We start from the raw sequence: 23,847 nt of genomic DNA, 5'->3' as shown, positions 1-23,847 counted from the left end.
CCCCAACTTCTAGACTGATGGCAGCTTTAAAGCCTCTTTTTCTTTACGACAGTGAGGAAATGAACAGGAAATTAATATGGCCACTTTTTCATGCTACACATACAAACTGGCTTTTAAGTATTCTGGTTGAATTCAATCAAACTTGCTATTTTAAAACAATAGTTTCTTCAGATTCAACTAGTACCTTTCTAATAATATCAGACTTTAAATTTTGATTTATTTTCCAAAAATATGTTTACTTGTTCACAACATCCATGCAGACAAATTAGGGTGGCCCTCATACAGTAAGCAGCTCAGAGGATTTGTCAGGGATCCAAGATACAGCTCGCATGCACAGGGACATGCAGGTGACAATCACATCTGCCTTTCATGCTCCACTGCCTTTCAGGCAAATGGATCTACCCACAACATGATTTGATTACTGGTCATAGCCTTTGGCCAGGACTTTAAGCCACATCCAGACTCTAAACCATCTCTAGACCGTGTGATATTCCTGACAGTTTACAGGAGAGCAAATCTCAGGTCTGTTTGATCTAATAATTTGTCATCACAGTAAGAATGGGTTTAAGCAGAGTTAAGGGAAAATATTTTTCTCTTCTAAGAGTCAGGCACTACATATACCAAGCACCGAGAGTAAAGCAACATGCTGGATATTGTGAGAGGATAGTAAAGCAAAACAAAATCAAAACCAGAAACACTTTCGGGGCCTTAACCTGTCCTGTTCTTTTCTTTCACTTGTTTTCTATGGATTTAAATAATCTCTTAAGTGGAACAAAGTTATAGCCTGTCACATTAAAAAGTAAAAGTAATAAAATGAGACACTGTGTCCAGGACATAGAACCTGCTTCATCGTACTGAATGGTTCCCCACAGTGAGAAAATCTCCAAAGGTCAGCAAACAGTTTAAAGCTATTGCAATTTAATATCTGCCAAGGGGGAGTGATGGCTCTGAGCAAATATAAAGATCATTAACCCAAGACTTAATAACAATTCATTTATCTAAAAATATTTCTCAGTCAACATTATTGAATTTCTACTTAGTGAAAACACAAAGTGTGATCCCAAAGGGGCTTATAATTTAACAGAGAAAGAGGAGCACACACTAATACATTTAAAAACACAAACAACAGAAACATACAGACAAATAAAATGGCCCATAGTTACAGTAAAACCTTTTTTCTCAGTCATAATTTAATCCAGTGTTTCCCAAAATGTATTCACTAGTACAGTGAGATAAGTCTTCAGGGGAACAAAAAAATGTCCCTGATCAAGTAAGTTTGAGAAATAGTTCAAAACCACAATGTACTTGAGCACATTAAAGAATGAAAAGTCCTAGAGCAACGTTTAATATAACATTTCTCAAATTTGTTTAAACACAGAACCCTTCTTTGACCTTACAATTATTAACATCTGTGATGGTTAGTTTTATGTGTCAACTTCGTTAGGCTATAGTAGCCTGTTATTCAATTAAACACCAGTCTTGATGTTTCTGTGAAGGTATTTTGTAGATCTCATTAACGTCTGTAATTAGATGACATTAAAGTATATGAGGTTATGTTCAATAATGTGGGTGGGCTTCATCCAACCGGTTGAAAGCCCTTAAGAACAAGACTGAGGTTTCCCTGAGAAAGAAGATATTCCCCCTCAAGACTACAGCATCAGCTCCTGCCCAAGAGTTTCTAATCTGCCTTCCTGCCCCACAAATTTTGGGCTTGCCAGCCTCCACATCACATAAGCCAATTCCTTGAAATAAATAAATAATATTTAAATGAGTATTTATTTATATTTTATAATATTTAAAATATTACTTAAAATAAATAGTCTTTAAATAAATGTGCATGTGTGTATTAATTACTGGTTCTGTTTCTCTGGCAGAACTCTGATGAAACATTCCAAGGAACTAATGTTTTACATAACTTTCTTTAGGGCACGCAATAAAGTCCCATCTTCTACCTCGGTAAAATCGTATCTTCTACAGCATAACTGCAGTCAGATACCAGGAGCTGTATGCCTGAACCCCACTTAATTTAAGGGACATAATAAATATTGTTAGCTGCTACTCAGCATCTTTCCTACCAGCACCTACAGCCACCTCCAAGTTGGAAATGCCAGAGTCCTAAAAGTAGACCCTGACTAACACTAATCAAAAACTGTAATCTCTTCCCCTTTGTCTCCATGACTTGTTCAAGTATGGTGGTAATACAGGCTTAAGTCAATTAATGCACTGACGCCCCTCGACCACGTTGATTGATTCTGCTTTATTAAGTGGTAGAAGGAAGTGAAGATCCTTACTGTCCTGGATGATGATGGTTGGTTGCCAACATCAGGACTGAAACTGCTGCATTTTGCTACCATGAGGAAAGCTGGCATGAAGACAAGCCAACAAACTTAGGAGGGCAACGTTGAAAGAAATGAAGAAAAATAAATGTGTTCCAAGTCAAACCACATGTAAAACCTGAACAACCTCTGGAGTTTACTTATTTGAGCCAATTAATCCATTTTGTTGTTTAACGTAATCTGAGTTGGTTTTCTTTTCGCACTTCAATATATGCTTGTTGAATTGCACCTGCATATAACAGTATCCTAACTAATTAAAGGGAATACAGAAGAGGTAAAAACTGAGTATATAAGAATATAAAAATCTCTGTTTAAGGATAAATGGACTGGGCAGGGCAGCAGAAAAGGGAAAAAAGAAGTTTGCTAAATGATTAGGTCAATACAAGCTTCATGCTACCCAAATGCTCTGAGCAGATATAAGAATATATATGTCTGGGTAAACCTCAAACATCAAGGCTGCTTAAACACCTTTGAAAATTTGATGAAAGCTATGGTCACTTTCCTCAGAAAAATGATTACACACACAATATTTTGCTTTCAATTTCAGGAGTTTCATATAGTCCTAAAACATAGGCATAGAGGTCTATGGATTAAAGTTAGGAATCCCTGCTCTACATGGTGGCAGGGAAAACTGCCAACATTGATTCTTCTTACAAATAGATATTGAAGAATAGAACTAAAAATGTGGTTTGGCTGAACACAGGTTATACACTGTGAGAACCATTTGCTCCTGGGACTTGTGAGAACCACTTGCTCTGGGACTGATAACACTGTTCACATGATTATGAGCACCCAATAGAATCTTACTGTAAGTTTTATTTACATCAGTAAACTTTGTCTATGAATGCTCAGCATTTCATGGCACGCAGAGCATGGTTATCTTATCACTTTTAAAAAGGTAAGGGAAAATTTATCAGCAGATTGACAGGCAGTTAAGAGGTTTAAAAAGTGAGATCAGAGAATCAATCTGGGAGGTGGAAGTCTAGTGGAACTCACCTGTCACTTTTTAATGGAATTATGAGGATAAAAACCAGATTGAAGGGGCCAAAGTAGAAGCTGTTTGAGAGAAATTTAAAAATGGCTGTGCTGACTCATGTCAGGGAAGGCATACTAAGAAAGGAAGACGAGATAGAGCATTAAATATTATTAGTGTTGCATTCTTCAGCACAGGCTTAGATATAGGCATGGGAACAAAATAAGACATTGTTGCAATTTTCCCTGTTGTAGATAATGAAAATTTCTGTCATTTCTATCAACAATAAATAAAAATAGTTTTTGTTAGTTAAAGGAATTCAAACCTAACTTGACAGCCTATCACTGTAGTCAGCAAAACTACTGGGGTTAGGAAGAAAAAACAAGAATATTTATTTAATACAAATCAGATGCTGGCAGCATTAATTGAAATTAAGAATAAATATCCAATATATTTCTGTTATAAATAACTTTTGGAATCAGTAGCATCCCCAGCTATAAGAAAATAGCCTTGGTCTCACGACATGTGCAGGCACCATAACAATACCTCCATGTAATTTTTCCAGTTCCTAAGTAGTGCTAAATATTGGAGTAATATATTAATTCATCTGCTCAAACATTCAATTTTCCTGGACTCAGGAAGAACAAAGAAAGCCTATTTATTTATATTATAGTTTAACATAGGTAGCCATTTTAAAGTGGATGGGGCACTTACATATTTGACTAGTTTCTTAATGAGTTGTATAAGAATGAGAATCTCAGCCCCCAAAGACCAACAGGAACAGATTGCACTCTGATTGCACTCTGACATGCATGCTAAGACTCTTAAATGTAATTTCAATACATTTAGGGACAGAGGTTTTTTTACAAGGTGAATGAACACTGTCCAAAATGTGAAAGAAATTAAGTGTAAAATATCCAATGTTTAATAGTTTTGCTGCATTTTAATTTTTAAGACTACATCCTCCGCAAAAAAAAAAAAAAAAAGAAGCACAACATACAAAATAGAAAACAGTGCCAATTTAAAAATCATAATCTGTAAGAACTTCTTGGAGATTAAGGAATGTTGTATTCTGAAATAACTCAGGAAAGCTCTAGGAGGAAGAGCTTGGAGTGGCTTAATATAAGCCCTGGTCTCTTAAATGGCACTCGTGAGGGAAGGAAGTGTGTCACAGAGTCAAAGTACAGAAGGCCAAGGTTCTGGCCCACTTCTACTACTAACTAGCTTTGGAGAGCTGGGAAAGACATGTGCCTTCCCTTGGCTTGATTTTCTAAGGTGCTATCCAGCTCTACAGTCCTGAAAATCTAAGTAAGAATCTTAAGAATGGTGTAGATGTACACACATTTTAGTCATATGCACATTTAATCACGATATTTTCAGTGTTTTTACAATTTGAGGCTTGACAATGCCACCAACAGTGTCCCTTTTTGAAAACAGGAGAGAACCATTATCTATGCCCCTCTCCCAGATATTTGCCTGAATCCTGCCTCATCCTCTCTGAAGCTTCAAAAGATGAAAAGAAAAGAAAAAAGAAGAGAAAAGACATGGTTGGCCTAGAAGGGAACAGGGACCACCACAGGGCTAGTAAAACTTTCAGTTATATTAACTCAATCAAAACATAACCTATAACCTTAGCAGAGCAGTAAAAAATCTTCCCTCTGCCAGAGCCTGTGCAGGCACATGGGAATGAAACTATCTTAGAAGCACCCCAATCAAGATGCAGAGGCAGGGGATCCTGCTAGCACTACACCAGAGCTACAGAAGCAGAGTATAAGACGGCCTTCCTCTGAGTCAGGCAAGGCTTTCCTGTGCTCACACGAAGAAGAAAAAGGTGCTGATATAGTAGACAAGGAGTGTATGGTGTGAAGGGTGCTCACTGGGGAAAGGACAGTGGAGGTGCTGCACACTGCACACTGAAATGGGGCAGCATGACAGATCCTACATAAGGAAAAATAGCTGGTTGGGCTGGAACCCAAGGTGAGAATGCAGGCTTGGTGAAGGTAAGACAGGAAAGCAACAGGAGCTGTTCTGAAAAGACCTGCTGTTCGTGCAAAAGGGTTCCACATCCTAGATGGGGTGCAAGATGTTAAAAGATTCTAAGCAGGGGAGTGGCATTATCAAACTTGGTCTTTGAAAGGTTACCTTCCAAGCAGAGTGGGAAGTGGATGAGAGTAGAGACAATATTTAAGATACCAGTGCAGTACTCTAGGAAAGAGTGCCTAATTTATAGAACTAACAGGACCAGGACCCCTGCTTTAAAATATATTTAAGAGAGGTCACACCCAATGACTTTCATTGAATTGTGCAATATACATCATGCCAAGAACTTTATAATGCATGATCTCACTGAATCCTCATAATAAATTTATGAGATTATTATACCTCTTTTGAGACTCAGAATGGATAAGGGACGTTCCCAGGATCATATATCTGTTAAGTGAAAGAATATGTCTTATTAGCAGGGGTGAAGGAAAAATCCATAATGTCTCCCATGATCCTAGGTAGGGAGCCAAGGTAGATGGTGATAACATTTACTGAGATGGAATATACAAATAGAGAAGCGGGTTTGGTAATGGCTGTTGGTTGGAGGTGAGTGGAAGGTGGAGTCAGTTTGAATAATCTGCATCACAGTTGCCTATATGGTCTTCCAACAGAGAGTTCAGCAGGCCATCTGAAATGAGAGCCATTCCTATTATGAATTACGCACCTACAAGACACAGAAAGAGACCAACTACTGTCTAGAGCCTATCTACCTCCATCAAAACAAAAGAGAGTTTTTGACTTCACACCTTCCCCTTAAACACACATCTCCAGTACTCTCCATTGTCTAAGCACAAGATTCCAGGGACAGCTTCTACCAGATTCAAAGCTTCTCACCATCTAGTACATTCCTAATTGCATGATGTATGCTGGCAGTATATTTAAAAAAAAAAATTTGGAAAATGACTTAAGGTATCCAATCATCTTATATACATATAAGAATTTATTAGTAATAAAACAATACCTCACAAATCTTCTCTACAGAACTACAAATAATATGTAGATATTCCTCCCTCCAAGAGGTGGAGCTTAATCACCCTCCCTCCCAAGAGTTGGTTATTTTAGCTTTAGCGACTCAGTTCCAAAGACTAGACAGAGTAGGGGAAGGGATAAGTAGTAACCGTACAGCAGAGAAATCTGGCAAACACCACCTTCACCAAGTGATGAAGGTTAAAATCAACAGAGATGTCAGGTGGCTTCGAGTACCCCTGATAGGATGTGACAAGAAGGGCACTTCACCTCTGTGGTATTCTTTCCAAAAACTCACTACCCCAGTTAATCATGTGGAAAAATGACAGGCAAACCCAAATTAGGGGGCACTCTACAGGACACCTGTCCAATACTCCTCAAGACTGTCAAGGTCATGAAAAACAAGGAAAGACTGAGAAACTGTCACATATCAGAGAAGGCAAGGAAACATGCCAACTAAATGCAATGTGGTTGCCTGAATTAGAGTCTGGAAGAGAGGGAGGACATTAATGGAAAAGCTGATGAAATCCAAATAAAGTCTGGAGTTAATAGTAAAAAAATTTATTATTATTATTAAAATAAAAAGTCTCATGCAGTATGTGCACAGCTTTTTTGCTTAATACAGTCACATAATTTGTCTTTTTAAAATCTTTGCAATAATCCTGTGAGAAAGGCACTAGTATTTTCATTCTACAGATGAGGAAAATGAAGCTCATTACAGTTTAAAAAATTCATTAACAATAGACAGCTAATAGGTACCAGAGTTGGAATGTATTTTTACACCATAGTTGCCACTGGGGGTTCTATTAATATCCGTTGGAGTCATGGGTTCATTTTATATGGCCTGCAGCCCTGATTTTTATTCTCAGAGTGCCTATAGCCAACTCATATTCAGAATCTTGGAATCAGAAGACATTTCAAAAGACTGTGATATCCAATCACTTAGGATTGTGATATCCAATCACCTCCTTCTTTACAGAGAGCCATTCCAGAATTAATACCCCTTACCTGAATGACAGTCAGAAAGACACCTCCTAAGTCATCTGGTCTCTATTTTTTCCCCCTTTTTTCCTAGCCATTTGTATCTCATTAACACCTTCCTCAAAGTTTATTCATTTGTTTCTTAAGTGCTTCAAAGAAATCCCTTCACCAGAAAAGAGACTAAGACAATTAACAGCAGCTACTAAAGAAACGTATGATGAAACCAAAAGTCAAACTTTATTTTACTAGTTAGGTACCAAGTTAGAGAAATATATTCTTTATGCATGGCTAATACCGATGTCATTTTAATACAAGAAGTCTTTTTTATGTGATATGTTTTTATCAGTGTACACAGACTACAGTCTGCTTTAAAATATTCCTAATCACATCTGTTTTTTAACATCCTTAAATGATTTCCAGGACTCTCCTATTTATTTCTGAATCACAGTCAAGTTGCAGTGATTCTGGGTCTGGTTATTTAACTTTCCAGTGAAGAATGCATTATTCTCAATAAAAAATTAATAAATATATGACAAAGTTAAAGTTGGCACAAATAAGATCTCAAAGCTACAAAATGATTAATATTCTCTAATTTTAATGCTCTTCTTATAAGAAAAGCAAACTGTAAAAATTATACAGAAAAACCCATCTACAGCAGTTATTTTAAACTGTCCAAACTATCCTTTTGTCTGAAGATATGGAAAACCTTAAGGTTATACCACACATTATTTTCAGTATGTGAAATACAAAAGAACAGCAGTCAGATATTAATAAATATTAAGATCTCCTTTCTCGGACTGCCTCAAGCTCATGCAAAGTCATGCAGTGTTTACTCCATGCCTTCATGTCTGTTAGCTTCTCAATAACTGAGGAAACATGAACCTGATTCTTGAGAATTAACAATTTAAGATATAAAACTGACACAAACTATCAAAGAAGGCAACCTAGTGCTAAAGAAACACTGAACAAGTTAATAAATTCAAAAAGACCAAGTAAATGTTGGTAAACTGGTGCTCAACAAATCACAAGCATCACAGGTTACTCCAGGTTGGAAACTGCATTTGGAACAAGCAGGTGAAAGTGTGGTCAGAGACCCATAGGAACACTGGGTTCTTGGTCCTGAGAGAGGTGCATGACTGAATGAGTTGTGCCAGAATGCAGATCCAAGTTCTGATGGAAACATATGATTCTCAAGATGGGCCAAGTTTTATTTTTTAATAGCTGAGTTTCTAGTTGGCAACAAAAAAATCCTGTGCCAGCTGCTGAGGAAATAATATGCTGGGAGCTGGCAGGCACGGGCACTTGGAAAGCCAACAGGTATGGATATGGATGCACAGTGGATACCAAGGTGGTAATGCCAGAAGGCAGCTCCTAGATAAAGCCAAGGCCGCACTATACTGCCTGTGAAGTGGGCCTCTTGACTGCATCCCCCATCATCTGGGAGAAGAACAATGGTGGGCATCTGGGAAAGGAAACGTACATCACTATCCTCAAGCTCTGCTTGCCACGTTAGCCTAGGTTAACTCAGGTTAGTCTCTGAGACACTGCAGGCAGATTCTGAGGTTGTGACCAAAGTTAGATAGATATTCAAAGTGGGGGAAGGGGTACATGGGCATCTTGGTCGGCTCAACTGCCATAGCAAAATACACTGCGGGACTTAAACAACAGACATTTATTTCTCACAGTTCTGGAGGCTGGAAGTTCAAGATCAGGGCGCCAACATGGTCGGGTTCTGGTGAGAGCTCTCTTCCTGGCTTGCAGACAGCTGACCTCTTTCTGTGTCCTCATATGGCAGAGGGAGAGAGAGTATGCTCTCCCATCTCTCTTCTTACAAGGGCACAGATCCCATCATTAGGGCCCTACCCCCATGACGTCATCTAACCCTAACCACCTCTCAAAGGCCCCTTCTCCAAATACCATCACATTGGGGGTTAGGGCTTCAACATAAGAATCCATGGTGGGGACACAAGCATTCAGGCCATAACAAGGGGAGATACAAGGAAAATGAAATGGACCTGGGTTCTTGTGGGACAACGGTAACAGGGAGAAGTCAGGTAGGGACAGAGAGGTGCTTGTGGGTTGAGGTGTAGCTAACTCAGAAAACAAAAAATAGCCCTAGGTGAGGAGTGACCTTCCTTCCATCCCTCAGCTCCATCTCTGCCCCCCTCTCTCCTATACACAATCTTTCTTTCACCATACTTCCCTGGCCTCTGTCATCAAAAATAGAGATGGGGACATATACATTTTCCAGAATAATTATTGGGCTGGCCAAAAAGATCGTTCAGGTTTTTTCCATACCATCTTACGGAAGTAAAAATGAGCAAATATAATAATGAGTACATGTTTCTAAAAAACAGATTAGGCATTTAAAAAGTACAAAATAAAAAAAAAATTATTCAAGGAGCCTCCAACACATTTACAAAGCCTTTGGAGCTTAGAACCCTACTAACTCCAAAAGCTGCTCTGTCTCCTGAACACTCAGTAAAGAACTAAGGTAATCATCCAGAGAATTCAACTGGAAGAAAACATAGATGCACAGATGCTTGTGGCTAGAGAGTACCTTCAACAAAGATGATCTAATCACAGAAGGTCACACGATTCCCAGTTCATTCAGACATGGGGGGCTCTTTAAGACAGAGCAGCCTGATAAAAGACCAGAGCCCCTAGCATTACAAAGGACTTTCCATTGCAGATGCCCTGCTGGTACAACTGACTCATTTACTCAACAAATATTTAATGAGTGCTCACTACACACCAGGCATTGCAATAGGTCTGGGGACACAGTAATGAACAAAGAGACAGAGGTCCTGCCCACAGAGGCTTACATTCTAAAGAGAAGGACAAAGACAATGAATAAGTAATTTCACAGTGCACTGGTTTAGCAGAGGATATGCGTAGGAAAAACATCCTGAAGGAAGAGAGATTTAAGAGTGTGCTCATTTTCCTGCAGTTGTTCATCTAATTCTTCTAATATTTATTCATTCACTCGCTATTCCACAAACACTTATTAAGCACTTATGGGGGGCAGCTAGTAAGCTGGAGAATGGGCTTAGTAGTGGGGACAAAAGATGGATAAGATTCGGGGTTCCTCTGTCTAAGGAACAGATGCTCTGGTGGTGAAGGCCACAAAGCATTTACCTGTAAGACAATAAATGTGTGACATGGTATGAGAGCCGGGAGGCAGGAGAAACCTTCGGCTTAGGGGGCAGGGTGACTCTCTTGGAGGAATTAGAAGGCAAAGGGCGTTGCAGGCCAGGAGAGTTTCACGCACAACACCATGGAGGTATGAGGAGCATGAGGGGTCCCTTGAGGATGGCAGGTAAGAGAGGAGCACCGCAGTCTGACAACCTGGTCTTGAATCCCAGCTCTGCTCCCCTCCCCAGCTGCGTGAGCTTGGACAAGCTGCTTGACCTTTCTGAGCTTCAGGCTCCTCATCTGAGAAATGATGCTCGGGTTGATCACCTTGCTGTATTATTGAAATAATTAGCAATGCACATAAAAAAAAGGAAAATCTCAACACCAAGTTCCTGGTAAACACTCCATGGTGGTAATTAGAAGTGGTGGGGAACGAGGCTGGCAGGCAAGTTGGGGTCAGAATGCTAAAAGACCCAAGTAAGTTGGACTAAGGTTTTTTCCCTGTAGCTACCTAATTTGGAATCATCATCCCCTACCTCCCATCTCGTGTCCTGTCTGGGGCATGATACTAAGCTTAAGTGCCAACCATGGAGCTAAGTGTTTTTACATATGTGATCTAATTTCATCGTCAGAGCAACGTTGTGGTGGATATACTACCACAAATCTTCATTTTAGAAATGAGGCTTAGTGAGGTCTAGTGTTATGCCCAAAGGGACCCAGCCATCAAGTAGCAATTTTATCCTTCTTGTTTTCCTGCCTGCACCCTGCACCTTCTAGCTCAGCTCCTGGCTTAGCACCTGCCTGGCTCAGCAATCCTCCTTCATCTCCACTCTCAACTGTCCAGAACGCCCTACTTGCTGCCCCAGCCTCAAAGCTTTCCTGAGTAGCTGCCTTGCCCAACTGCCCCCTTGGGCTGCGCCTCCCTGAGCGTCACTTCCCTCCGCCACCTGCCAGCTCAAGCCGGGACTGGAGCTCTGCTGCCCCCTCCTGGTCTGGGCCAGAACCTCATCTGCTCCCTGGGGCCCTCAGCTCAGTCCTGACATTCCATTTCCTCAGCACCTCAAGATTTGGAAGAACTGTACCATTTGCTGTGAATTATCCTGACAATTTCCTCAGGTTTCCACTCTGCTGATGTGGCATGTATACACATGACAAGCTCTGTTTATTATTATGTGTTTAATTCGCTTCTAGATACAGGTTACACTCAGAAGTCACAAGTTTACTTCACTGAACATTTTTATTACCTTACATCTTCACACTGAGGGAAAAAGGAGAGGAAGGACTCAGAGTTCCATAGGAACCACTAAAAATGTTTCCACTCATACAAGAAATCTTCAGAGGCCTATTATGACTGAACACTCTAGGCCAGGCTGATTTACTGAATTATATAATTTGAATTTGGTTACATTTAATAACATAGTCTTATTTTCTCAGAGCTTGTCCTAACAGGGAGCTTTGAAAAAAATAGATGAGATTCACTTGAATGAATAGGTAGCAGTGCATTTACATCTGCTTAAAGGTAACACTTGGACTGACTAGTTGTCACAACTAAAGAACAATTTTGTACGTCTGTGAAAGTCCCACATGGACGGTTGTCACTTACTAAGTTAAAGAGTCACTAACTATCCCTTCAAGACAGTACAAGAAGTAAGGCAGACCAAGCTGAAAAGTACAAGAGGGACTTCCCTGGTGGCGCGGTGGCTAAGAATCCACCTGTCAATGCAGGGGACACGGGTTCGATCCCTGGTCCAGGGAGATCCCACATGCCACGGAGCAACAAAGCCACAACTACTGAAGCCCATGACTAGAGCCCATGCTCCACAACAAGAGAAGCCACCGCAATGAGAAGCCCACACACCACAACGAAGAGTAGCCCCTGCTCGCCCGCCACAACTAGAGAAAGCCCGCGTGCAGCAACAAAGACCCAATGCAGCCAAAAATTAAAAATTAATTAATTAATTAATTTAAAAAAATAAAAAGTACAAGATTCTGGGCAATGCAAGCAAAAGTCCCTACTAAACAGTCCATGAAGACTGAAAGTGGGAAGAAATCATTCAAATACTGCATTATAGGTAACAATAAATGTGTGAACATAACTACGGATTTGCTATCCCCTACTCTTCTTTGTTCTGGTTTGTAATATTAGTCAAATTCTGTCTATAATCATGACAAATCAAAGAAAGTACACTTTTAACGAAGAATGCTACCACAAACTAGTACAGAAAACAGTTAAGAGCATGTCATATGTATTACTTTTTTAGCAGACCATTCTAAACAGACTGTTATCTCTAGTTTTTTTTAAAAATATTTTTGCACCAAAATTTTGGTGAATTTTTCAACCATATCACCCTGAAGCATGACTTAAGAAGTAATTAACTGATGACAATGCATTTGTTAACCAAGTTAAACTCAGCATCCTGGCACTAATGCTCACAACTCTCCAACCCCTGCCCGCCAAACACTTCAGGCAAATGCAGTCAGCTGCTTAAGCCAGCAGTTGACAAAATTTACCATGAAGTAAGTTAGGTATTTTGAAATTGAGGTTCTTGCCTATGAATTTTGGGTTCAACAACAACGAAAAACAAAATTCATTAAACCCTCTGCTTGATGGGCAAACTGTATTCCTCTTCTCTTTTTTCTTTACTCTGCCATATGACTTTTTTGGTTACAATGGTAGTTACGTTCTTATCAAAATCTTTCATCGGGTAGTCTTAAAATGCATAACAAGTGCACATATGTGCCCACTTCCCCTTTCTGCACAAAGTCACACCTTGCAATATGATTTCTTTGTTTGCATTTTGATCTATGTATTTGCTATAAAATCATTTTCATAAAGCAAAATGTTAGTATTTAAATATAAGTAAAAAACTTATTCAGTAACCACTTAGAACTACCATTCTTTGATCCAGTAATCATCAAATAAAATGTTTTGAGCACATGCTCCCAAATTGTGTATACTTATGTACCTATAAATGCAGTACATATGCTATTGAACCAATATGTAATGTTCTTTTCAAAACATTTTAAAAAAGCAAAAATTAGAAAAAATAATATGTTCTTCTAGCATCCCATTATATCATGCACCCCCTGGATGTGAACATCCCACTTTGGAGACCTCTGCTCTAGTTAAGATATGAGTGACTGCTTTAGTTAGCTCTAAACTCTATTCAAACTAAGAAAGAATAACTTTTCTTCAAAAAAATGCTTATTTAAACAGTCTCAACTTAAAGGACCTTAATTAGTCCACCTGTCATATGTGTATGGCATATAGAACGATTATTCAACATGCAGATAATATATTAGTAAACAGAAAAATGAATTAATTAAACTTTACTAATTAGAAGCAAATCTTTATTGATTATTTAGCATATTACTTTATAATCACTGTCACTTCAAATATAATAGAAGAATGAGCAGCCTGAAATCTAATTATTATACACAAAACAAATGACCCTCCAATAGTCTTTGAATGTGAATGCTGAACATGGTATGGAAATTTAACTTAAACACCCTTCAAATAAAGCTACTTCATTTTCAAAAACATGAATGATGATTGGAGCTAGCCAACATGCTACGTAGGTAAGAACTGCAACTGATACAGTTTCAACAGATGTAGAAAGAGGATGAGAATGCACTTAAAGCCTGTGCTCACTGGAAAAACTAATAATATCATGTTGACATGTTCAAAGTAAAAGGGAGATCAAAGGTAATTCCTTGAATAAATGAAGTTTTGAGATCATTTGAACCTGAAATTCTCGTATAACTGAGGAGGAGTAGAAGTTTACCTTGACTGATCTAGGTCAGGGGTCAGCAAACCTCTGGCCAAGGGCCTAATACAGCAGTCACTTATTTTTGAACAGTCCACAACTTAAGAAGAGTTTTTACATTTTAAAATGGTTTTTAAAAGTCAAAAGAATGTGATGTGAAAATTATATGAAATTGAAATTTTACTGTCATAAAGTTTTATTGGAACACAGCCATGTGCATTGGTTTCTGCGTTGTCTTAGGCTGTTTTCACTCAATCATCAGAATTGAGAGTTGCCACAGAGATCTGTAGCCCACAAAACCTAAAATAGTTACTGTCTATCCCTTTACAGGCTCTTTACCCAGTGTAGGTAACTGATCTTAATCCCCTCAATCCCACACTTCCCCTTTCTTATTCTAGTCTAGAGTGCGGGAGGGTTTCTTTTTTCTTTTTTTTTTTAAACCAACATGGTAAGTTCTCTCTTACCCACCCCCCTCACTTATCTACATTGTGAGTTAGTGGCAAGTTCTGAGTCCCACATCTTTAGCCCAAGAGGAAGCTGCTTCTATAGCCACCTTTTTCTCTCATAATGGTTTCTTTCTCTTTATCTATAATTTTGGTTTTTGGTTGATACAAACTCAGTCATTTTTTTTACAGGCTTTCTTTGGTCTGATAATCAACTTACCCTCCCAACCTTATCTGTCATTACAATGTTCATGCTTTGTAAAGTTTGCAAAATAAAATATACACCCCGCATTCTTCTGCCAGGTATTTTTTTGCCTTTTTCTTTAGAATCTATTTTCCATCTGGAATGCTCTTCACCAAAGCCCTACCTTGTTAAAATCCTGCCAAAATTCAAGATCCACCCCTCCCAATGAACAGCTCAATCTTCCCAGTCAGAATTATCACTCTGTTGTAAAGACTGCTGTAACTCATTATCTCCATCTGGTATTAGTTTTATTTATTTATTTATCTCATATTAGATTGTTGGTGCCTTACAAGTAAACTATACATGTGGAGGCCAAGTAGTGTTTTATTTATCATATCCATTCATACTCTATCCCCCTCACCCTGCCCCCTACACCATAAATTGCCTAGCTCATAGTTATTCAAAGGATCAGACCTGTAACAGAGAGGACATTAAGTGGCATGAAGACATGGAATTAAATAACAAGGAATCAAAAAATGACAATATCATTCTCTTTTCAATTATTTTCAATTGTCTGATTACATCAAGAAGAAAACCTCAATTTGTGCCACTATGGTTTTAACTTTGCTAATCTTTGCTAATCTTTGCTAATCTTTGATAATCTCTTTTTTAACAAAGAGAAAACAATTCTCAGGCTTGGAGCTTTCTGGAGGCAAGCATTTCTAGCTATGATTTAGTAAAAATGCTTTGTTCTTATTGCCTCTATTTATGGGATGAATACTGGTTTTCAATTTAATGAAAATAAGTATTCTCAGTAAATAAATTTAGGTTAACAAAAATGAGGTGGTTTAAACAAAAATATTAAGCAAATTATAGCACAGATGGTATGCATATACAGCAGAAATCAACGGTAATACACAAAAATGTCAGAAACATTTGGTTGTAGCAGATAATCAGTAAAGCCAAATGACTTTATTCCATCAAACTCCTTGTTAACCATCTACATAACTAAAAGAACATCATGTAAAAGACTAGCTTCAAGCTTCTGAGACAGTGGTTCTCAACAGAGGAGGGGGTGACACTTGATAATGTCTAGAGACATTTTTGGTAGTCACAATTGGTGGGGGTGGGGTGGCTGGGGGAGGATTGCTACTGGCATCTAGTGGGCAGAGGCCAGGGACACTGCTAAACATCTTACAATGCACAGGACAGCCCCACATCAAAGAATTATCTGGTCCCAAATGTCTACAGTGCCAAAGTTGAGAAACTGTTCTAAGAGAAAGAGCAAGCTTTACAGGTACTACCCTTTGCCCATCATTATAAATCATCCTCTATGCAGCACTCTGTCCTGATTTTATCTGCCACTGATAAGATTGCTGAGGAAAATCTCCCACCCAAACCTTTCATTATTTTACATCACCCACACAGCCACTGCCCTCCATTAGCAATTAGAATTTTAAAAATAGACTGCACTGAAGAGGACATGTCCTTTATATGCTAATACTATGCCATCAATATTTAGATCTAACTTCCTAATTAAACCATTGGAGTTATGAAATTTTCAGATTATCCTGCACTATCAAATAGATTTTTAAAAATAAGGTAAAGATTAATACAATTTGAGTAAAACTTTGATTCTAGCTGCTATTGACTTCATGTAAAGTTATTCTTTGGCTTGAACTATATGGTTCATTGACTCAAATAATATATTTTGCAGAATAAACCTGACCTTGAAATTTTAAAAATTCAGTATTTTTTATTAGATGTTAGCTTTAATGAAAGGGAGTCTAAAGAGAACTACTTTTTAAGCTAGCAAAAAAAAAACCATTAACATAAAACAACATAACAATTAGTAGTTGAAACAGTTCGCTTGGCTACCACTCAGTACTTTATTCTCAAAAGTATTATTGCAAACACATAATCCACACAGATGTGTCTGAGGGTAAAGCACTTACAAGAAAGGTCTTTGAAGCTATTTTGTGGTTAGTGTTTTCGTTCTCTTTCTTTCTTTTTTTTTCTTTTTTTTAAAGTAAAGTTCACCAGAACAACTTAGAAGCTGATAGCACCTGTGTCTTTCTTTTTTTTTTTTTTTTCCAAATTAGGAGTTATTTTTACCCTTGCAACAGTATTTAAACATGGAAAAATAGTGCATTCTTAAAGTAATGATCCTATCATAATCTTCACTTGACTTTAAGGCTCTTTACAATGAGAGTATTTTCAAATTTAGCATTTACTATGTATTAACTTTAGTGGTTGGCATAGCTTGGAGGCATTTCATGCTTTTAAATTCAAGTTGATTTAACTCCTAATTCTGACATGCCTGTGGTAAAATGATAGTAAAGGTGAAACTGAATCCCTTTCATTTCAGAGCCACAAAGCACTCTGCCAACAGAAAAGCAGCATTATTTTCAATACCAACAAGCTACAGAGGTGGCAGTTATCAATACTGCCAAGAAAGGAAACCAATGCTGAGTGAGATTAAGATCATGGTCACACACGTCAAACAGGTCACCAGATTTCCCTTTCCTTAGGGTCCTTAGAACTGAGATCATCACATCAGGACCCACAGTGCCTGGCCCACTTTATCATTCATTCATTCTCTTCAAAATCATTTGTTGAGCACCTGCTGAGTACTGAGCACTAGGCCAGGCAATGAGCACACAAGAGTGAACCAGCCAAATCTACACACCCTGCCTTCCAGAACTTGTAGCCAGTGTTGGTGAGAAGAGCCTGTGCAGCCCCAGTTTCTGTTCTCCCAATTGCAATCCCACCTTGCTACTGGGTCAACTGCCTGAGAAAAGAATCAGGTGCACAGAGAACAAGAGAGGGACTGAACAGGTATACTTTAAATTCCTAGTGAGATAAAAATAAATAACAACATCATCCCCAAAAGAGCTTAAGATACCAAGTACAGTGCGTGTGGCAGGAGATCCATAGCCAGCTGTGGGGATACGCTGGATAGGCTGTGGGGCCCTAAAGGACAGTGTGAGGGAAAGACCAAGAGCCCAAGAAGCACTGGCTAAGAATGGCTCAGGAATGGACGTGAACAAACGGAAGGAAGGGAAAAGGGAAAAGAGAGGATCCGATTCCTCCCCAGCCAGGAGCACAGGTTGGAGCCCTCCTTTCAGAAAATGCACACTTTGCTGTTTCCTTACAGGAAACATTTGCTGACCGTTACCTGGGAACAAAGTTACGTGTTACCAAGTGGACTACAGCCCTGCTCAGGCCTCTGGATTCCTCCACTCCACAGTGAAGGTGCTCCTGGTCCAGCCTCCTGAACTGCTCAGCCAGTCTAGAATACACTCCACGCAGCAGGCCTCGTGGAGGAACCAGAGTTTTTCCAATAGTGTTTGAAAAGGGAAACCCAATAATGTTGGAAGGAAAGATAGGGGGATTTTTCTTTACAGAGCTATGCAGTCAGACACTACTCAATGTTACCAATTGGTCTGCATGGCATCTTTCGAAAGGAAGATACTCATACTCATACTTTAATCTGGCATACACAGATTTACGGCCTAAAACAGCACTTTCCAAACTGAATCACAACCTACTAGAGGGATGTGAAATCACGTAGGTTCAACCAATATTTTTAAGGAACTAGAATAAAATCAAACAGCACAGAATAGGAAATATTAGAGTACATTGCTGGTAATAAGAATAAACATTGTTTTATGAAGTTTTTTTTCCATTTTATATACACATATGACTCACTATCAAAATTTGTTTCCTGAGCAAGAACACACATAGCAAGGGATCCTATATAATTATGCTTAAATTGGGTTGCTATATAAGTTTTTTTTAAAATTATGAATCAAGTTGGGTGGTGGGCAGGTACTGAAAGTCATTAGCCTAAAGAAACAAAAGTGAAATGTAATGGAAATTTAAAAAAAAAAGATTCCAAAAACTCAATTTCTACGCTGAAAAAGAGAGCAAACGTAAGTATTTCTCAAAATACTTTAATTCTGTGACTTTCACACTCTTATTCTCTTGTCCTAATTATCTTTCATTTGCTTCCCTGAACTTGTGTGTGTGTGTGTGGGAATACATCTGATTTTGTTACAAACATTCTTTCAATCTCATACAACAGACAGAAACAAAAGGTGAGAAATAACTGAAGACAGAACATGGGTTTGGATGCACAGGGCCAAATCATCACCACAGAGCAGCCCAGGCCAAATCCTGTCCCTCTGTTTGCCATACCACCCGGCAGAATCTGGACCAGAGGGAGGCTCCCTTCTCCCTTGGAAAAACCTTTAAAACACCAATTTCTCAAATCACTGGGCAAAGGACCAACCACTCTTTACGATATGGAGTCCTGAACAGGATCACGGCCAATTCATTTTTTTGAGTAGAATTGAATTTGCTGTAAACTTGATTTTTGTAAACTTTTAAACAAATTTTATAAACACAGCAGTATTTTCAAATGTGGTTTTTTGGGAAAATAAATTAGTTTGCCTGAAACTCTTAGATAATTCCTTTCAACACCCTTCGGCCCCTGCTTCAGCCCCGGCTTCAGCTCCTACCTCACCCTCATCCTGAAAAAAGAAAGCTATCACATCTACCCTGGTCTGAATGGCTATATGTGGATTGGTGCTGTCAGTACCATCCAGGGGATTCAAGTGGTTACAGCTTTGGGAATTTTGTTCCCTGAAATCCCCAAATACATCCTCAAGCTATGTTGCCCTAATGGTCATTTGTCCAATTTTCCTGAATTCAGGAGTCACTACCTTACAACATGTAATTGTAATAGATTACTCTATAACTTAATCTATACTTGATCTGGAGGGAACTGTCTATATCCTGGAACTAACCACAATGGCGCCACACAACACTAGGGGCATTGTTCTCTTACTCTTAATAACAACTGTGTTACTAATGAATTAAATGTTTTGGCTTTAGAGTCACCACTGGCAGGCAGACTTGGCCCAAGACTGGGAGTAAAGAGAGTAAAGATTTGAAACCAATCGACTGAGCCTCAACTTTATCACTTGTGAGGAAGAAAACTTGTCACTCAGTCAATATCTACAATTATAATTCTGTTGCATTCTCTGGCTTTATAGATTCTTACTAATTATATTTGTAACAGAGTTGCTTTATGTTTTAGGTTTATTTTGTTGAAAAAAAAAACTTTGACCATGAAGTGATAAAATTTCTCAAAGTCTCAACCAAATGGAGTAAGTATGCACCTCACCAATTCTGCCATCTACAGAGAACTTACCTAATATACATGAATACTGAAAAAGAGGACAGAAGTAACAATTTTAAATCTCTTCTCAAAATATTTTAATTCTGTGATTTTCATGGTAATCAAATGATTAGCTAGCAGAGTGAGAGTCTTAGCAATATATAATTGATTTATATTCACGCTCCAAAATTTAGTACAAAATATAACAAGCTATTTTAAAAAGTATAATAAACTCCAAATTCCTTAGGTTTTCCCTATGAAGTCTACCATCTTGTACATATACACAATTTGTAGTTTATTTATTTTTCTACCCATTTTCCCATTCCTTACATTAAAGGAAATTTCTTGAGCTTCCTGAGGGCAAAGCTTAATCACAAAGATAACGTGTGCTGATGGTAAGTCATAGCCAATTAGGAGCATCTAAGGTAAACGTTACTCAGAAAGCAGTTAGATTTGGTGTTGAGACAGTCCCTGGCATACAGTGCCCATCAGGCACTTCCTCTACTAGGTGGCAGTTTCTAAAACTCACCAATTTTAAGTAGATTATCACTTTAATCAGAAGTTTACACTGTTCCACTGCAGCTCATCATACAATTATGTAGGCTTCAAACCTTACAGAAGGAGATATTTCATTTTCAACCTACTAGGGGATGCACACTACAGCAGATCTTCAGATGAACATTGAAAAACTTGATCAGAACAGGATGTTTATGTATGCATTATTCAATGCTCAAATATTCTGAAACATTTTAAAACAGTGGCAACTCCTAAATTTTCATTCAGAAGTTTTGCTTTTCTTCCACACCTTCTGCACTCAGTGAGCCATTAATAGTAGTGGCAATTCGGAGGGGAAAAGTGGACCTTACACAGTCCCACTAGGTACCAACATCCAGAATCCCACACTGTAGTCTCCAATGACATAAAAAAGAAAATGGCTGTTAGCTAAACTGTTTCCAGCAAAAAAAGAATGGAAAATAAAATTGCAAAGAAATAGTAAGTACAGAAGCTTCAACTTGTTAAACGCTGAAATTACATCTTTAGATTTCCTATAATAAAGGGCCTGGTTCTAAAATGAGTGTTGAAAAGAAGTCCCTTACCTATGGATAGCAGAAAGGAGAAAAGGAGAAAGGAAGGAAGGGAAAAATATTTTTCAATGGATAAAAATATGAGAACATATGGCATCATTCACATGGCAAAACCACTACCTGTTTGGATCTTCAGAGAAGGGATGAGGAACATTTCTACAACCCCAGGGAGGTGGTTTTCTGCATACATAATTTAAACAAATCACTCCAGCACATGAAAGAAGAGCCGCAGAACTCTTCTCACTAATTACCACCCCATGTGCTGCTTTTTCTTTAAAGCCACACTAGTTCATTATTCTGCCTTCAACTCTCTTAAATGATTCATTTCCCCTTCACTCCTGAGCAGACTCTTCAGGGAAGCTAGTGTTTAAGTTTAATTTCTAGTGCCACTTGCTTTGAAGAGCTTGATAAAGGGAAAGAGAAAGAATCTAATTTAATAATTCTGTCATGATTTGGAGAGGCTCCCTCCGCCCCCCCAACCCCAAAAAATAACTAGACAAACAGGACCCTCTGGCAAGATATAATCGTGAGCAAAGACACCAGTTGGGAAAGCAGGGCCCACGTGCGGTGGGAGCTGTCACGCAAGGGAAGTGGCAGCCGGTGAGGAGGAGGGAGAGTGGGAGAGAGTCGGGCTGCTGCTAGCAGCTGCACCGGCCTGGGCGCTCCCGGGGAGACCCGACTTGCACTTGCATGGTGCTGAGCTCTCTCCCAGAGCGGGTAGAAACCGAAGGGCAGGGAGGCCGGCTCTCGCATCCTCGGGAGCTGTCGCTGCGAGAGGGAGAGCGCCCGCTGCGCGCCGCGGGCTTCCCCAGAAGCCCGAGCCCGCGCACAGGGCGCCCGGCTCCACCAGGTCCAGGGCGCCCCGCAACGCCCCAGCTCGCCACCCCGCCCCCCTCCGCCTTACCGTCCCAGCTCCGACTCCACCTCGAAGAAATCGTTCAAAGCATCCCTGTTGGAGCCGTCGATCCAGTAATCCGGGACGAGGCTCCCGGCCCCCGGGGCCACACTGGCGGTGACCGAAGAGCAGGACGAGGCGGAGCACGAGGGCACCGTGACTTTGAGCATCTTAGCGGCGGGACTCCGGAAGCCGCCGCCGCGGTCGCCACCGTTGCCGGAGCGAGAAGCCCCGCCGCCAGTCACCGCCTGCGAACGCAGGAGCGAGAGGTGGCGTCCTTCAAACACACGCACACACCCACGGCCGCCTCCCCCGGCGCCCTCAGCCGCGCTCGGGCTGCGGTTCCCTTTCTGCACGCTCTGGCAGGAGGGTGGGCGGAGAAGGGGGCGAGGAACTGGGAGACGGTGTGGAGGGAGAACCCCAGTCGCCGCTGGCGAGAGAGAGGAGGCGGAGGCACTGCAAAGGAGAGCGGTTCCCTCCCCCTTCGGTCCTTCCCTCCCCACCTCCCTCCACCGAGCCTTTCCAACCCCCCTCCCTTTTTTTCCTTTCTTCCTCTCTGGCAGTGGCTGCGGTGGAGCCGGCTAGGGCGCCTCCGGATGCTGGAGACTGGGGAAGGCACAAGGGCCAAAGCATCATCCCACGCTACCTCCCGCTGGAATCGGGTGCCTGGAAGAGACCGAGCGCACAGGGACAATCGCTCCGGGTGTTGAGCGCCCAGCGCGCTCTGGGAGCACATGGGTCCGGGTGGCCAGCAGGATGGTGAGAAAGGGACCTGGCTGTTGGCGCAACTCATCTCTCCTTGAGCGCGTCTAGGTGGCGAGCCCCTCCCACCCAGCACCAGCTAACCTGCCATCCCTTGTTCCTCCCTCTGTCAAAGGTTATATTGACAGCTGGGAAGGGTGTCCTCTGGTCGCGATCCTCCAGGGCTCCTATGCCCAGAGCCAGTGAAAGCTGGAGGAAAGCGAAGTGCCTGGGTCCACGGTGACCTGACTCACCTTTGAATGAAGTCTTCAGTTGTAATAGGTGCTGTCGTGCTGCTGTTGGCACTGCCTCCTGTGGCACTTCTGGAGCTCCTGAAAGGGCAGGTATTTGCTATGTCTAGTTGACTCCCAGCTTCTGGAGGCTAGCAACAGAAGTGACACAGAGAATTACAGGTTTGGAAGGGCCCTATGGAAGCCAACTAGTCCAGCCCTCTGCCTTAACGCAGGACTTGTCATCATTCATGACAGAGAAGATTGCTACATTTAAAGCTCTTTCCTCTTCCCAAGAAATGTGTCCCATCACGAGCATTCTAATGTCTGCCCATCAACCTTTAGGCTATCCTTCTAAGTATTGGTTAAATCTATATCATTTATATTTCTACCCTTGAACTTTTTTTGGATTTCAGCAGAAATGAACAACAATTAGTCATTATATTCTGTAATAAATCTTTGTATATATAAAGACATTACATCATATCTCATTTCTGGCTAAATAACTTTAAGCCCTTTATTTAATCTTACTTCACAGGTATTACTTTTAGTCTTTTTTTTTTTTTTCTTTTCTGACTTTCCTGCAACATGCATTAAACTCTTCTCAGTGTATCCCCATTCCTGATTACACCAGTAAACACGGTCCAATAGTTTCCTCTATTACTGATTAATTTTTTACCCTTAAGAGCTTTTGTGCTATATTGGTGAACTACCCAAAACAAAGCAAAACCAAAAAAAGCAAAAACAAAACCCCCCAAATCTAACCAATTAATGATAGGAATTGACCCTTAGTTGATAGGAAATGAAAAATAAACTATATAGAAACTACTCTTCACAGGTAATTTTATGAAGATTAGCATATGATCAGTTTACAAATGGCCTA

At 40.1% G+C, this 23,847-nt stretch overlaps 1 protein-coding gene across 1 annotated transcript in view; it reads right to left on the bottom strand.

Annotated features, from left to right (window-relative positions):
* The window catches only part of CAMK4 (calcium/calmodulin dependent protein kinase IV), a 213,599-nt gene extending 191,354 nt beyond the window's left edge, over nucleotides 1-22,245 (bottom strand). The window contains exon 1 of the mRNA XM_068534083.1: nucleotides 22,003-22,245. Coding sequence (XP_068390184.1) covers nucleotides 22,003-22,163 — 161 coding nt within the window. The 5' untranslated portion in view covers nucleotides 22,164-22,245. The remainder of the gene's footprint in view (nucleotides 1-22,002) is intronic.
* Between the last annotated feature and the right edge of the window lie 1,602 nt (nucleotides 22,246-23,847).

Source organism: Eschrichtius robustus, chromosome 2 (assembly GCF_028021215.1).
Source record: "Eschrichtius robustus isolate mEscRob2 chromosome 2, mEscRob2.pri, whole genome shotgun sequence".
Taxonomy (NCBI): Eukaryota; Metazoa; Chordata; class Mammalia; order Artiodactyla; family Eschrichtiidae; genus Eschrichtius; species Eschrichtius robustus.
Note: the sequence above shows the minus strand (reverse complement) of the source record. Positions and strands in the feature narration are given on the sequence as shown.